This window comes from Otolemur garnettii, unplaced genomic scaffold (assembly GCF_000181295.1).
Source record: "Otolemur garnettii isolate 467f Iridium unplaced genomic scaffold, OtoGar3 scaffold00015, whole genome shotgun sequence".
NCBI classification, from domain to species: domain Eukaryota; kingdom Metazoa; phylum Chordata; class Mammalia; order Primates; family Galagidae; genus Otolemur; species Otolemur garnettii.
The window spans coordinates 21,897,269-21,910,574 of record NW_003852410.1 but is presented as its reverse complement, the minus strand read 5'-3'; the positions used below and the strand labels follow the sequence as shown (position 1 = coordinate 21,910,574).

At 38.2% G+C, this 13,306-nt stretch overlaps 1 protein-coding gene across 5 annotated transcripts in view; it reads right to left on the bottom strand.

Annotated features, from left to right (window-relative positions):
* Positions 1-13,306, bottom strand: part of MAGI1 (membrane associated guanylate kinase, WW and PDZ domain containing 1) — a 682,664-nt gene that overhangs the window by 93,057 nt on the left and 576,301 nt on the right. For 3 of the 5 annotated variants that reach the window (XM_023510627.1, XM_023510631.1, XM_023510628.1), the window contains exons 6-7: positions 10,386-10,468; positions 5,004-5,039 (exon numbers count right to left, since the gene is read on the bottom strand). In XM_023510627.1, the coding sequence (XP_023366395.1) occupies positions 5,004-5,039; positions 10,386-10,468 (119 nt within the window). The remainder of the gene's footprint in view (positions 1-5,003; positions 5,040-10,385; positions 10,469-13,306) is intronic. The other 2 variants (XM_023510629.1, XM_023510630.1) reach the window with 1 other exon arrangement.

Sequence of the window (13,306 nt, the reverse complement as noted above, 5' to 3'; positions counted from 1 at the left end):
AGTTTGGCACCTTGATGGTTTCTACAAGGGAAAAAAAAAAAAAAAAAAAAAAAAAAGAAAGTAGTTAACACACGTCCTGCTCACAGAAAACTATGGGGACAGTTCATTCCTTCAAATGTGGTGGTAAAATGGCCTTGGGGGATGTAAGTACCTTTCTGAAAACTCAACCATACTCTACAAGACTATACTTCCTAAGGTTTCATTATCAAAGGTTGAAACTTTATTAAACTGGTAATGGTGAGTTCTATCAGAACAAGAATCTTTCATGGGAAGCCCCGTTGTATGATATTATTTTATAATACTTGGTGAAAGAAGCAAGTAGGTTGAGTCTTGTGTCATTAAACAGTCCTTTCCAGCAGAGTAGCAGTTTACTCAACTCAACTTTAAAGCCACCCTGATCCATGTGGTTAAGCCAAGCTTATATAATACCATACCCCAACATGAGTCATTATTCTTAGAAGCAGTTATTAACACCAACTTGAACGGAATACTATAAACACTTGAAATATCACTTATTTTGAAACAGACTTTTTTCTAAAATTCCAAGAAACATGTGGTCACTATTTTCAAATAATGACCGACCATGTTATCAGGGCAGGGGGCTGACAGATATGCCACAGACAGTTACGCACTGAGGTGGTGGCATGAGTGTGCACACGAACACACATAGGCTAATTACTCAAATTTTATGTTTTGTTCAGATTTGGCTGCACATCAAGAGACATTAATTTCATGGTTTTCGCTCCACATGTTACTTGTTTGCAAACAAAGAGACAGGTTTTCCTCTCTTTTCTTCTAATTTTTTTTTTTAAACCACTTAACAGGTTTTAAAGAAGTCTTTGAATTCTGGGAGACATAAGTTACTAATATGCAAGACAGGTCCAATTTGCAGATGTTGATACAACTTGGCATTTTTATATACCGAGTCTTGTGGACCGATGCAAATTAAATGCCTAGGAAATGGTTTCCCCTTACAAAGCTGGAAATCACCATTTAAATGAAAATGAACCAGTAAAATATTTCCAAAGAGTTGGGAAATCGAAGATTAAAAAAATGCAAATTGGTGCACAGGTAGACATTTACTTGGGGCAGAGGAGCAGGTGAGGGAGGTGACCACTTTACGTTTAATTGAACCAAACCTCCTATATCAAAATCTGCAGCCTTTAAATATTTGGCCTGATTATTTTAGATAAAAGAGGGGAAGCATAAGTAACTGATTCAGTCATTATTAATTTGAGAATCACTTATTGAGTGCTTACTGTTTGCCTGAGGATGTGTTAGGTCCCAGGAACACAAAGATAAGCACAAGGGCAACATCTGAGCAGTAAGTTTAACCACATGACATGCTTTGATGGAGCTTCAAGGAGTGCTCAAGAAAAGAAGATACCCTTGACTTCTGTCCTGTTGCCTAGTCAATGAATTATTGCTCTAGAGTTGGAAAATGGGGCCAGTCACTGGCATTTCAGGACACCTGTCCATTTAAACACATCTTCTGGACCAAATTAGCAAACACTAGAAACTGTCTAGTTTTTCAAGTTAAAACTCATCTTACATTGAAAAGATAGGTTTCTCAATTCCAACATGGTGATTAATTTAATAACAGAAATTAGTCTTCTAATGCTTAAAATAGAAATAGGTCAAATTAAGATGTTTGTTCTAGAATCTGCCATTTGGTTCTAAAAAACTGAAAATGGCAGAAAATATTTACGCTCAAAAGGTGATTGATTACATTATAATGTTTTGGTAGACTCTCTGGCAACTCCTAAAGAAGCACCTTGATGTCTAACCACTTTCAGGAAGCAGATCAGACCACACAGACCCATCGCAGAAACACGGGGTGGCTAAGATCCCTGCAGCATGACCCAGATCTGGGACTGAGACTTGGTTCTTCCACATACTCTACTACACTGTGGCCTTGGGATGCTAACTTAACATCTCTGAACCACATCTTCCTCCTGGGTTTACCTCAAAAGTCAATAGTGGGTTAAATGAGGATGCTTTTAAGACACTTAGCGTACAGTTCCTGGCACACAGCAAGTGTTCAATAGATGGCAGTGGTTCCAGGAAAGGACAAAAGGAATAGGACAGATTCCTAGGACCTGCATGCTTGCTACTCCTGTCCCTGAAAATCTCAGGCTATACTATTTTATCACCACAGAAGTAAATATTAAGCAGTCAAAGATTCTAAGTTGTTTACAAAAGAGATTTGTCAGTGTGCAGACTGAAAATCATGTTCGAAATCAGAGATAAACGTCAAAATCATGAGTTCAGTTTTCTTGTCTCTACCTCTCCTAGCTGGTTTCACCACATCAACAGCCTAGAATTCCAAAGCTTCTGCAGGTACTTTTTGATTCTGGGTAGATGTCTGCAGAGGATGTGATAAATTTTGTAAACCAAAAGTTTATAATGGAGCTACTGACCCAGCTCAAACAACAGAGTTCAGAAATGACAACTCTATAATCAAATGATCTGTGTCCAACACCCAAGCCAACCACCCACGCCTCTTAGAGGCAGACTACAGAGAGGGTTTCTTTGTTACATCTGGAATTGCATTGTTCACCAAAAACCTGACAGTTGCTATTGTTTGAAATTAGGACCCTCTTATTAAGAAAATGAGCAGTGATCTTGTCAATAGAATCTGGAGTAAATGCAACAGAAAACAATGTGTGGTGTGTGTGTGTGTACGTACACATGGGCACACATATGCTACTCTTTACACAGCAGATATATGCAGGTAAAATTGAAGGGTCCTATTTATCCCCTACCTACAAGAACACATGACAGCCATTTCTGTAGAACATAACACACTCTTCCTCTGTCCCATGTTAAAGAGAAAAGTGTCATAAGGAAGTGCTGAAAAGTCCAACACAAGGAAATAAGGTAATAAATAATAACACTGGTAATAGTAACAACATGTGCTGATTACAGGGACAAATATTAAAACATGCCTTCATTAAGGCTCCTGCCAAGCACCACAGGCACTCCTCTTTCAGTCCCTCTTTACAGATAAGGAAAGGGGAGCTAAAAGAAGGTGCCTAACTTTCCTAAGATCATATAGCCAGTAAGAGGGGAACTATGCACTCAGGTTTAACCAGAGACGGCTCCACAAAGGTACTAACCTGCCCCTAGAATTATAGCTATGACCACAAGAAGGGATACTATGTAGCCAGAAAAACTCATTTTTAGAACTTTTCATGTCATAAGAAAGCTCGCACAAAATTCCAGTTATGGGGGGGCAAGAATACAGAACTCTCTTTTCCTGATAATTTCAGCATTCAAACTTTCAGAAAAGCAAAAAAGGTTGTGCCTCTGTCCATGGCTGTGTTATCACCACCGGCCACCGGCAGAGAGCAGAGTCTCTGCAAGACTGCTTAGAATTGGCTAAACACACGATTATAAACTCATTTTGTGTCTGGGAAACTCAGTAGCCTTCTTCAATTGCTTTACCTAATATTGCTGAATTGATACATTCTTTTCTTTGATCAAATTAGTTTCAACTTATTCTATTACTCAGGCTGATCCTCAGATCATTCCTACCACAGTGACCACAAGGAAAACTTATTAAACATCTTTAAAAATAGATCCATCAATAGTTATTGACCACTGTTGGCATATCCATCAATTATAATAGAATATATTCCAAATATTAGGAAAAGTAGATCTAAATTGTTATAATCCTAGTCAACAATGATTATCTTTATGTAACAAAAATGAATAAAACCAAATGAAAGCAATAACCTGTGTTATATACATTTATATTTTCATGTTTTAAGGCAATCTTGAAAATGCCAGATCAGGCAGAGGTTCAAAGTGGTAATCCCAACATTTTGGGAGGCTGTGGTAGGAACATTGCTTGAGGCCAGGAAGTTCCAGACCATCCTGGGTAACATAATGAAACACCATCTCTGTAAGAAATTAAAAGAATTAGCCTGGCATAGTGGCACACGCCTATAGTCTGAGCTACCTGCAAGGCTAAGGGAAGAGATTACTTGAGCCCTAGAATTTGAGGTTGCTGTGAGCTATGATGCTGCCACTGCACTCCCGCCTAGGCCACAGAGTGTGACTCTGTCTCAAAAAAAAAGGCAGGCAAATTCAATAATCTTAGGACAGTTCCATTCATACTGATGTTAAATCTTCTACTTAAAAGAAAATTATCACCAATTTTCAATCACTGAAGGCTTTTATCTGCAATTTATATGAAGCTTACGCTTTCCTATCCATCCACCAGAGGATGCATCAAATGGAATGCAAACTAATTTTAATATTTTTCAAAACTGAACATAAAGCAATGAACTTAGCAGGAAACATAACTCAATATATCCCAACAGCAAATACAGGAGTTTGGCATTATCTGCTAATTTAAATTATTCCTAGACTACAATAGCTAGACTATTCAAGGCTTACTTTATACTAACACACATACTCTAAGAAAAACAGCAAATATAAACATCTCATCACTATTCATAAACAAACCCTTCACTGTAACAATAAGGTCAATGTGGTTAGTGACTTAATAACAACATGACCCTAAGACTTAACTATTTAATTAATCATTGAAATCATTTTATTGCAACTACTCCTATAATGCTCCTTAAATTTGTCTTTGGGTTTTTGTTTGTTTTGCTTTGCTTTTATTGCACATTACCCAAATAACCATCCACACTAAACTAATGAAGAAATAAGGCCAAGACAGGTTACACAAAAGTTCAAGGGGCATGGCAAGCATCTTTTCGGTTCTTTCCCAATCCTCGATTTACATCCTACCCATCACCAATTTGCTAATTCTCCTTCTAGCCTCCATTTGCTCAGACTTCTTTATAGACACAATGTATTACGACCCTGCACAACATTTGCAGTCAGACAGGGTTGTAAGACTGACCTTTTGGAGATAAGCTGGAATGAAAATCATAATTGGAGAAGTGCAAACTAAAGAAACAGAGGGGTCAGCAATTCACTAAGATAAACCATGCAGGGCAAGCATGCACCAGGCAGGGAGGGTTTACCTAGTTCACTGTCCAGCTCCTCGGTGTGTACCCCTTCTTCTCCAAAGGAATAGCAGGAATGAGACAGAAAAGAGAGAAAGCAAAATTCAGACTCCAGCACCAAGGAAGAAACTCCTCTTAGAAAAACAGAAGCAAATGCATCGCTTTTCTTTTGTCCTTACCTGCATTGTGGCTTAATTTCATTGGCTTGCCTAGTAAACTCGCGACCTCAGTGTAAATCACAAAACGGTAAGAGCTGGTATTGGCAAAATAATTATATGGCTCATTTCCTTGCATGTCAAAATAGGATTTGATTGGTTGTAAAAGATGACAAATACCTTTGTGGGTTCAGTGTTCTTAAGTGGGAAGTCACTTATTATAGACCTTACTGGGAGTAAATAAGGCTTTTAGACCTTTCAATATCAGTTCTTTTAATCCTTCAATAATCCTCTAATCAGTGTGGCAATTATACTCACAATTAAACCATTACTTAACTTACAAGTAACACTGCTGCTTGAAAAATGGAGGGTGAGGTCAAATTGAGAGTGCAGATGGTATACTGAGCTACCCTTGAGTGTCTTTCAGAAAGGAGCTAGAAAGATGAATTGCGTCATGATGATGTAGATCAAGGAAGCGAGGCTTGAAGTCTCCCAGGGAGTACTGGGAGGCAGAGTTTACCAGTCTTGTGTTTATCCATGTATAAGTTTTCTGAGTCAAACAGGTCAGAAATAATAGAACAAAATAATTCAGTCTTAATAATTTCAGCGAGCAAAACAAGTCAAAATCCTTTCTGTTCTTGACTTCCCCTTGTTATCATTAAATATTTTAATATCCCTGACAACACAGGACAGCATGCCAAAATCATTTCATACATAAAGTTTCCACAGCTAGGAGGCAGGTGGCTGTCCCCTCCACAAACACAGGGAAAATAAGGATCAAGCCTTTTTTCACCACATTATGCTCAGTGCCCTTTGTAGCTTCCAGTACACGTCAGGCATTAAATATTTCTTGAGGTATGAATGAATCAATTGTGATTTAAGTGACTAACATGGCCTTCCATATCTTGTAAACCCTTGATTTAAAAAATTCTATGGCCAATAGTAAGTTTTGATGTTTCTCAACAGAGGGAGCTAATCGGACAGGATAGCTAATGCCTGTAATCCTAGCATTTTGGGTAGTCAAGGTGGGAGGATTGCTTGGAGCCAAAAGTTCAAGACCAGCCTTAGCAAGAGCTAGACCGTTTCTACTAAAACCAGAAAAAGTGGCCAGACATGGTGGCGCATGCCTGCAGTCCCAGTACTCAGGAAGCTGAGTGGGAGGATAGGTTGAGCCCAGGAGATCGAGGTTACAGTGAGCTACGATGATGATATTGCACTCCAGCCAGGGCAACAGAGCAAGATCCTTCCTCATAAAAGGGGGGTGGGGATTTGATCTGCACAAATCATCCATGAATAGGCCCATTTGGATATTACCTAATAATGTCATCAAGAACATTCCCTTATTTCTTTACTGTGCTAGTCACTGTGCTCAGTGATAGAGGTATTGACAGATGAGTACAAAGAGATATATCTCTACCCTTCTGGAATAGGAGACAAGTCCAAAGCTCATAAAACTAAAACTAAAATTAAAACTGTGGTAAATTCCCTATAGAATAAGATACTTAATAGTGTGATCTCACCATATCTGGGGGCAAGGTTCTGGGAAAAGTCCCTGAGCCATAAGCTGAAGAATAAACAAAATGTAACAAAAAGACTTTGGGTGAAAAATGACTAGAATTTAAGGAGAGCAGGGCTGTTCATCTATTGTGTTAACTAACAAATCTGAAATGCCTAGAACACATTTGACATGTAGAAGGTATTCGATGACCATTGTGAGATGTAAGAGGATTCTATAGGAGAGAAGTGCACATGTAAATGACATGAGGCAGGAAATGAAGAGGACCAATGAGGATGAAGTACACACAGAGAGAGAGGCTGTGAGGAAACCTGGGGAGGCTGAGAGAATCAGGCCAGGGACCTGGTGTTTCCTGAACAGCCCGCTTGGGGGTGGTCAGGAATAACAACACCGCATTTACATTTTAGAAGAGAGCTCAGAGTACAGGATGAGAAGGAGAGCAGGCAAGACTGCCTGAGAGATGATCATGATGCTGGACAGATGGGAATGGTAGAAATGATGGGGAAAAAATGAACAGATTCCAGAGATAATTAGAAAAGACCAAAGTGAATTCTGCTGGTTCATGCATTTCAACTAGGTACAAAGAAAAGTGACACATCAAACAGGACTCTTGAGGATGCACAGATTTCCCCTATACTGAGACAGGGAGCAATTGGAGAAGACCAGATTTTGGAGGGAAACATCACTACCTTGGTTCTAATCAGACTGAGTTCAAAATCTCATTGACACAATACTTGGCCTTATAAACCAGGTGGATCAGAACATTGGCTTAGAGCTCAAAGGCCAGGTCAAAGCCTTCTACTTGAACTAGACACGGCAATGACCTGAGTTATTCATTAAGTTCAAAATCCCAAACTACTTTCTCACCTTTTTGAAAGAGGAAACAAAAAATATAAAAACGTTCCTGTGATTAGGTATGATGCTGTACTGTTATAGCCCATCAGTATATGACCTACAGAGACTAGAAAAAATACAGGAACAATATCTGTGGCCAGTGTTTTTCTGCTTTGTGTCATAATACAAACAATAACGCTTTGAGTTGACTAACAGCAGAAAATGCGAAGTAATGCTTGTCACAATCTGATTACATATTCATATTTTATACTGTTTGCATGTACAGGCACACACATGTATGTACTGTCTATTAAAAACAGAATATGTTAATTTTAATGTTGAAGGCACAATTACTAAACTAACTGCTTCTGGTATAAATACATAGTTGTTCCAAAGAAATTACCACAAGTGATAAGAATTAAAAATTAGTAGATCTGGTAAAAATGTTTAGTAATTCTACTTAGTACTTACAGTTTTACAGTAAAACCTCCTGCAGAATTCTACTATTTATAAATTATATTAACAGGTATTTTCATACATTTCCCTTATAATGGATACTGCCATTGAAGACTTTATGGGAATGCGAGTGCCTGAACTGCCTTCAAAATCATCAGGTATCGAATAAAGCTTAAATTTTGTTCCATGAAATTTTATGGTTCAATGTGTCTTATGTTCTGATCACTGATGCACAGGTTGAATAGTCCTTATCTGAAATTCTTAGGACCAGAGTGTTTTAGATTTTAGAAGTATTTGGATTTGGGAATATTTGCATCAAATACTTACCAGTTTAGCATCTCCGACCTGAAAACCCAAAATCTAAAAGTGCTGTAATCCTAGCACTCTGGGAGGCCAACACAGGTGGATTGCCTGAGCAAAAGCAAAACCCCATCTCTAAAATTAGCTGGGCGGCTGTGGCGGGTGCTTGTAGTCTCAGCTACCTGGGAGGCTGAGGCAAAAGGATTGCTTAAGCCCAAGAGTTTGAGGTTGCTGTGAAATATGACACCACAACACTCTACCAAGGGTGACAAAGTGAGACCCTGTCTCAAAAAAGCAAAGAAAAAAACCTAAAATGTTCAAATGAGCATTTTCTTTGAGCATCATTTTGGGACTCAAAAAGGTTTTGGATTTTTTTTTTTTTTTTTTTTTGAGACAGAGCCTCAAGCTGTCCCCCTGGGTAGAATGCTTTGGCATTACAGCCCACAGCAACCTCCAACTCCTAGGCTCAAGCGAGTCTCTTGCCTCCGCCTCCCAAGTAGCTGGGACCACAGGCGCCCGCCACAACGCCCGGCTATTTTTTGATTGCAGCCGTCATTATTGTTTGGCGGGTCCAGGCTGGGGATTCGAACCCGCCACCTTAGGTGTACGTGGCTGGCACCTTAGCCGATAGAGCTATAGGCGCCGAGCCAAAGGTTTTGGATTTTGAAGCATTTTGGATTTTCAAATCAGGGACACTCAACTTGTATTATATGTTATGTATTTAAATAATCCAGATAGTTTGTAATTCCCCCAAACATACAAAATAGCAGAGGTGAAGGCAACTGTTCCATTCTCTCTTCAGGAACAGGAATAAGCCACCAAAATAAAACAGGCATCTCAGTCTCCTAAGCTAGAAGGACTTGTGCTTCCACTTGAAGTCACTCAGATGCATACGGACATGCAATTCTATGTTAATTTAATGTTAATTAAAATTCTATGTTAATTTAATGTAACTTGCAAACCATGCATAAGGAAGAATCATGGTTTACAGGTTTCAATAATATACTTTAAAATACTGGTTTATATTTTCAAAAAAGCCTCAAGTCCATATATATAACAATTCTGCACTACCAGACAAACTAATAGTTTTGTTATCTTATAGCAGTGATTTTCAGTGATTCTGTTACCTTATAGCAGTGATATGCCATGAAAAGACCTTAGATGTGCCGTGAAAAATTTTAAAGATCATTAAATTATTTTTGAAAGAAGTTCAAAGCAAAGTATATTCTTTTTTTAAATCTTGTTTCTGATCAACAAAATTTAAGTGTGCTATGAAAGTTTACCGATAGGTTCAAGTGTGTCATGAGGTAAAAAAGGTTGAGAAACACTGCCTTCTAGTAAAAAATGTATTCAGTAATTACACTACTAATTCAAATGCCAGAATTAATGAGTAGCAAAGCAAACCATCTACCTTTTCATCCATCCTTGTCTAAAAGTAATTTTGGTAGGACCTAGGATATATTTCAGTACACTAAAAAGGGACACACTTGTTTTATCTGAATTTTTTTTTCCATTTTCAAGAAGCAATTCTGAAGCCCCAAAATAAATGTTTTTAAATGAAAAACTGTTACAGCCAATTAGTTTCTGAGATTAAAGGGAACAGTAGGACTCCATGTTGACACCTTACCCTCTTCTACAAAGAATATACTGTCAGACATTTTAGATGTACTCTAAGTTGAGACACAGAGATTCCCAAACATCCCAAGATCTGCTACCCCTAAGACTGGGGAAGTGATAGAGTTATAAAACATGAGAATTCAAGAAAGTCTCCGGATTAATCCTCTTAAGACTTACAACACAAGGTTACGGTTCAGTAGGCATGAATGACCAGAGTTTCTTTGGCCTCTGAATTTCTACAGACATTCTGGAGTCTTCCCGAAGTTCCTGAAGAATGAAGACATTTCTGACTATGCTGAAGTTCAGTTTCTAAAGGAGGTACGAGTATGTACATACATATACCTTTAAATGCACACCAACTGTTCTTTTGAAAAAAATTTACGGTCTTTACTCTTGTAAAGTATAGCACAAAGTGGATTTCTTTTATAAAAACTTATTTAAAACTCAACTGACCACCTCTTTAAAAACAGCACATGTGAACCAACTCAACCCACTTAACCTGAAAGCTTCCTGGTCCCTTACCATCATCTTCACACTCTTCCAGAGGCTTCTGCTGCTTGTTCAGGCACCGAGGGTCTAACCAGGATGTTGTTTTTGTGTTATGGCTGCAATTCAGAAACAAAAACAAGAAACCTGTTAGAAAAGAACAAAAGCAAAAATCCCAATAACAGAATTATACACTCATAAATATTTTGCTCCTCAACCAAAGCAAAAATAACTTTCTGATAGCAAATGTAGGGATCAAAGGCTGCTGGCCCACTAAAGCTTTGCTAAAAAATCACTAACACATGAGATTGATAAATAGGAGAAAAAGACAGACATGTTTATTTAACACATATACATGGGAGCCTTCAGAATGAAGACCCCCCCCCAAATAGAGGGAAAGTTACCTATTTTTTATGCTTAGGTTTAACAAAGGATGGACAGATCTAATGTTAACAGACTGAGTGGGGAAATCCAGCAAGGCCCGTCTAGATTCTTCTTGGTCTCTCCAAACGTGTCTTTCTTCTTTCTGGATATGGCCAGGGCCCTCTCTGGAATGGGGGTCTGGGGGTGGGTTTGTCTTATAATCTATAGTCCAATAAGATAGGTCAAGTAATTTCCTTATGGACAGCTTTTACACGGAATAATTTTAGGTTTCATGGCTAGCTTTTGGGAAAAGGGGTTCTGACTTTTATGACTTGCCTTTGGAAAAGAGGGACTCTAGTTTCTGTGGCTAGCAGAATGGGAAAGAATGAGACCACGAGGCCGGAAAACAGAAGAAGGTCAGATTAACACTTTTGCTCCTGAGGCTTTGGTTTGGGGTTACTATTTGCTGAGGCCCATCAAAACCTAAACCAGGAGAGACTGAGACTAGAATTAAAAAATGGCTCAGGAAGGGTTTTAGGTAGGCTTTTCACTTAATTAAGATACCATCATTCAATTACTGAAAGCTTAAAATGTAACACCAGCTTTGTTTTTGAAAAATGAATTACAAGTGACACCCTTTGCCTGTACTGTCTAAACTTGTCTAGACTTATTTTAGTCTTCACATTTGCCAAAGAGCAAATTCCAATTTATTTTAAATTTATCTATGACTTAAATCTTGGATAGTGAAATTTACAAAGAAGGCTGATATTTTGCTCATTATATTACATAAGAATTCTCATAACAGTGTGAAACTACCTCAATTCACATAAATGGCTCAAGTATACATCATTAATTATAGGATCCTAAATTATGCCCTGGACATACTGAAAGTAACCCCAATTTATTTCTCATACATTGAATCTGAGCAAGGACAAGCTTGGATAGGATAAACATGTCATCCAACTGCCTTCTGGAGGGTACAGTCTAATTCTAGTTGACATATTTCAATAGATAGTAATTGGGCCTTTTAGAAGATCTGAAAGTATACAGAAATATTCCCAAGGAAATTGCTCTCCAATCATGTTAGAAATATTACCAGAATGGCTAGAAGAATTCAGTTTTTATACTTCCCAAAGCAGTGTCAGGGACAAAGTTTTTCTTGAGCCCTTAATCCAGTGATTTTCAATCAGTATACCATGGCACACTGGTGCGCCATGAAAGAATCTTAGGTGTGCCACAAAAAATTTTTAAAGATTATTAATCGAACTATTTTTGAAAGAAGTTCAAAGCACAGTAAGTATATTCTTTTTTTACTCTCTCTCTCTCTTTTTTTGATCAACATAATTCAAGTGTGCTGTGGAAGTTCAAGAGTGTCATGAGATTTAAAAAAAAAAAAAAAAAAAGGTGGAAAACATTGCCCTGATCCACTCTGCAGCTCAAGTGGTTGCCCCAAACCAGACATGAAAACAAGAAATTAAAAAAAGCTGTTCTGAAGTTTGAAGTTTAGATTGTAAGTATAGGCAGGAGGAGGATTGCCAAAGATTCTTATTTTAGATTCAAAGAGTATCAGTTAGTAAAGAAAATTACTTACAGCTTATGTGCAAACGTATACATGGCATCTCAATTGTGTTAAAAGAAACACAATAAATAAAAGGCAATAATATAGCTACCACCGCCACCACCTCTACTCATTTAACCACTTAGGACTGCCAGAATCTGTCGTAAGTCTTTCACACATATATTACAATTTATTTAATCTTCACAATAACTCAATGAGGGAAGTATTATTAGCATTGAAATTATTACTCTCATTTTCTACACGAGAATATTGAGGACAGAAAGGTGAAGAAATTTGCCCAAGGATACTCCATTGATACACAGCAAAACTAGGAATCAAATCTAGGGAAGTTACGCACCAGAATCCATGGTCTGCACTGTTCCTCCAAAGTAAAAACTTTTTTATTCTTAAGTAACTGTAGATTCACATGCAGTTGTAAGACACAACACAGAGAGATCTGACATGCCCTTTATCTAGATACCATCAGTGATAACATCTCGCAAAGCTACAGTACACAGTGACAATGAGGACACTGTTATCGATGGAGTCATATACAAAACATTTCTGTCAGCACAGGGATCCCTCATGTTGCCTTTTATGGTCACATCTGGTTCCCTTCCAAACATTACCCTCAACCATCTTCCTAATCCCTAGCTATCATAATCTGTTCTCCATTTTCAGAATTTTGTCACTTTCAGAATGTTATATAAATGGACATGACAGTACTGATGGCAGTACTGATGTTGGCACTGATGTTTTCACTCAGCGTAATTTTCATCAAGATTGTTGCAGATACTGGCTGGGCGCAGTGCCTCATGCCTGTAATCCTAATATTCTGGGAAGCTGAGGTGGGAAGATCACTTAAGGCCAGGGGTTTGAGACCAGCTTGAGCAAGAGTGAGACCCCGTTTCCACCAAAAATAGAAAAAAAAAATCAACCAGGCTTGGTGGTGCAGCCTAGTAGCCCTAAGTACTTGGGAGGCTGAGGTAAGAAGGTGACATTGCTGGAACTTGACATTGCTATTACCTATGATAAT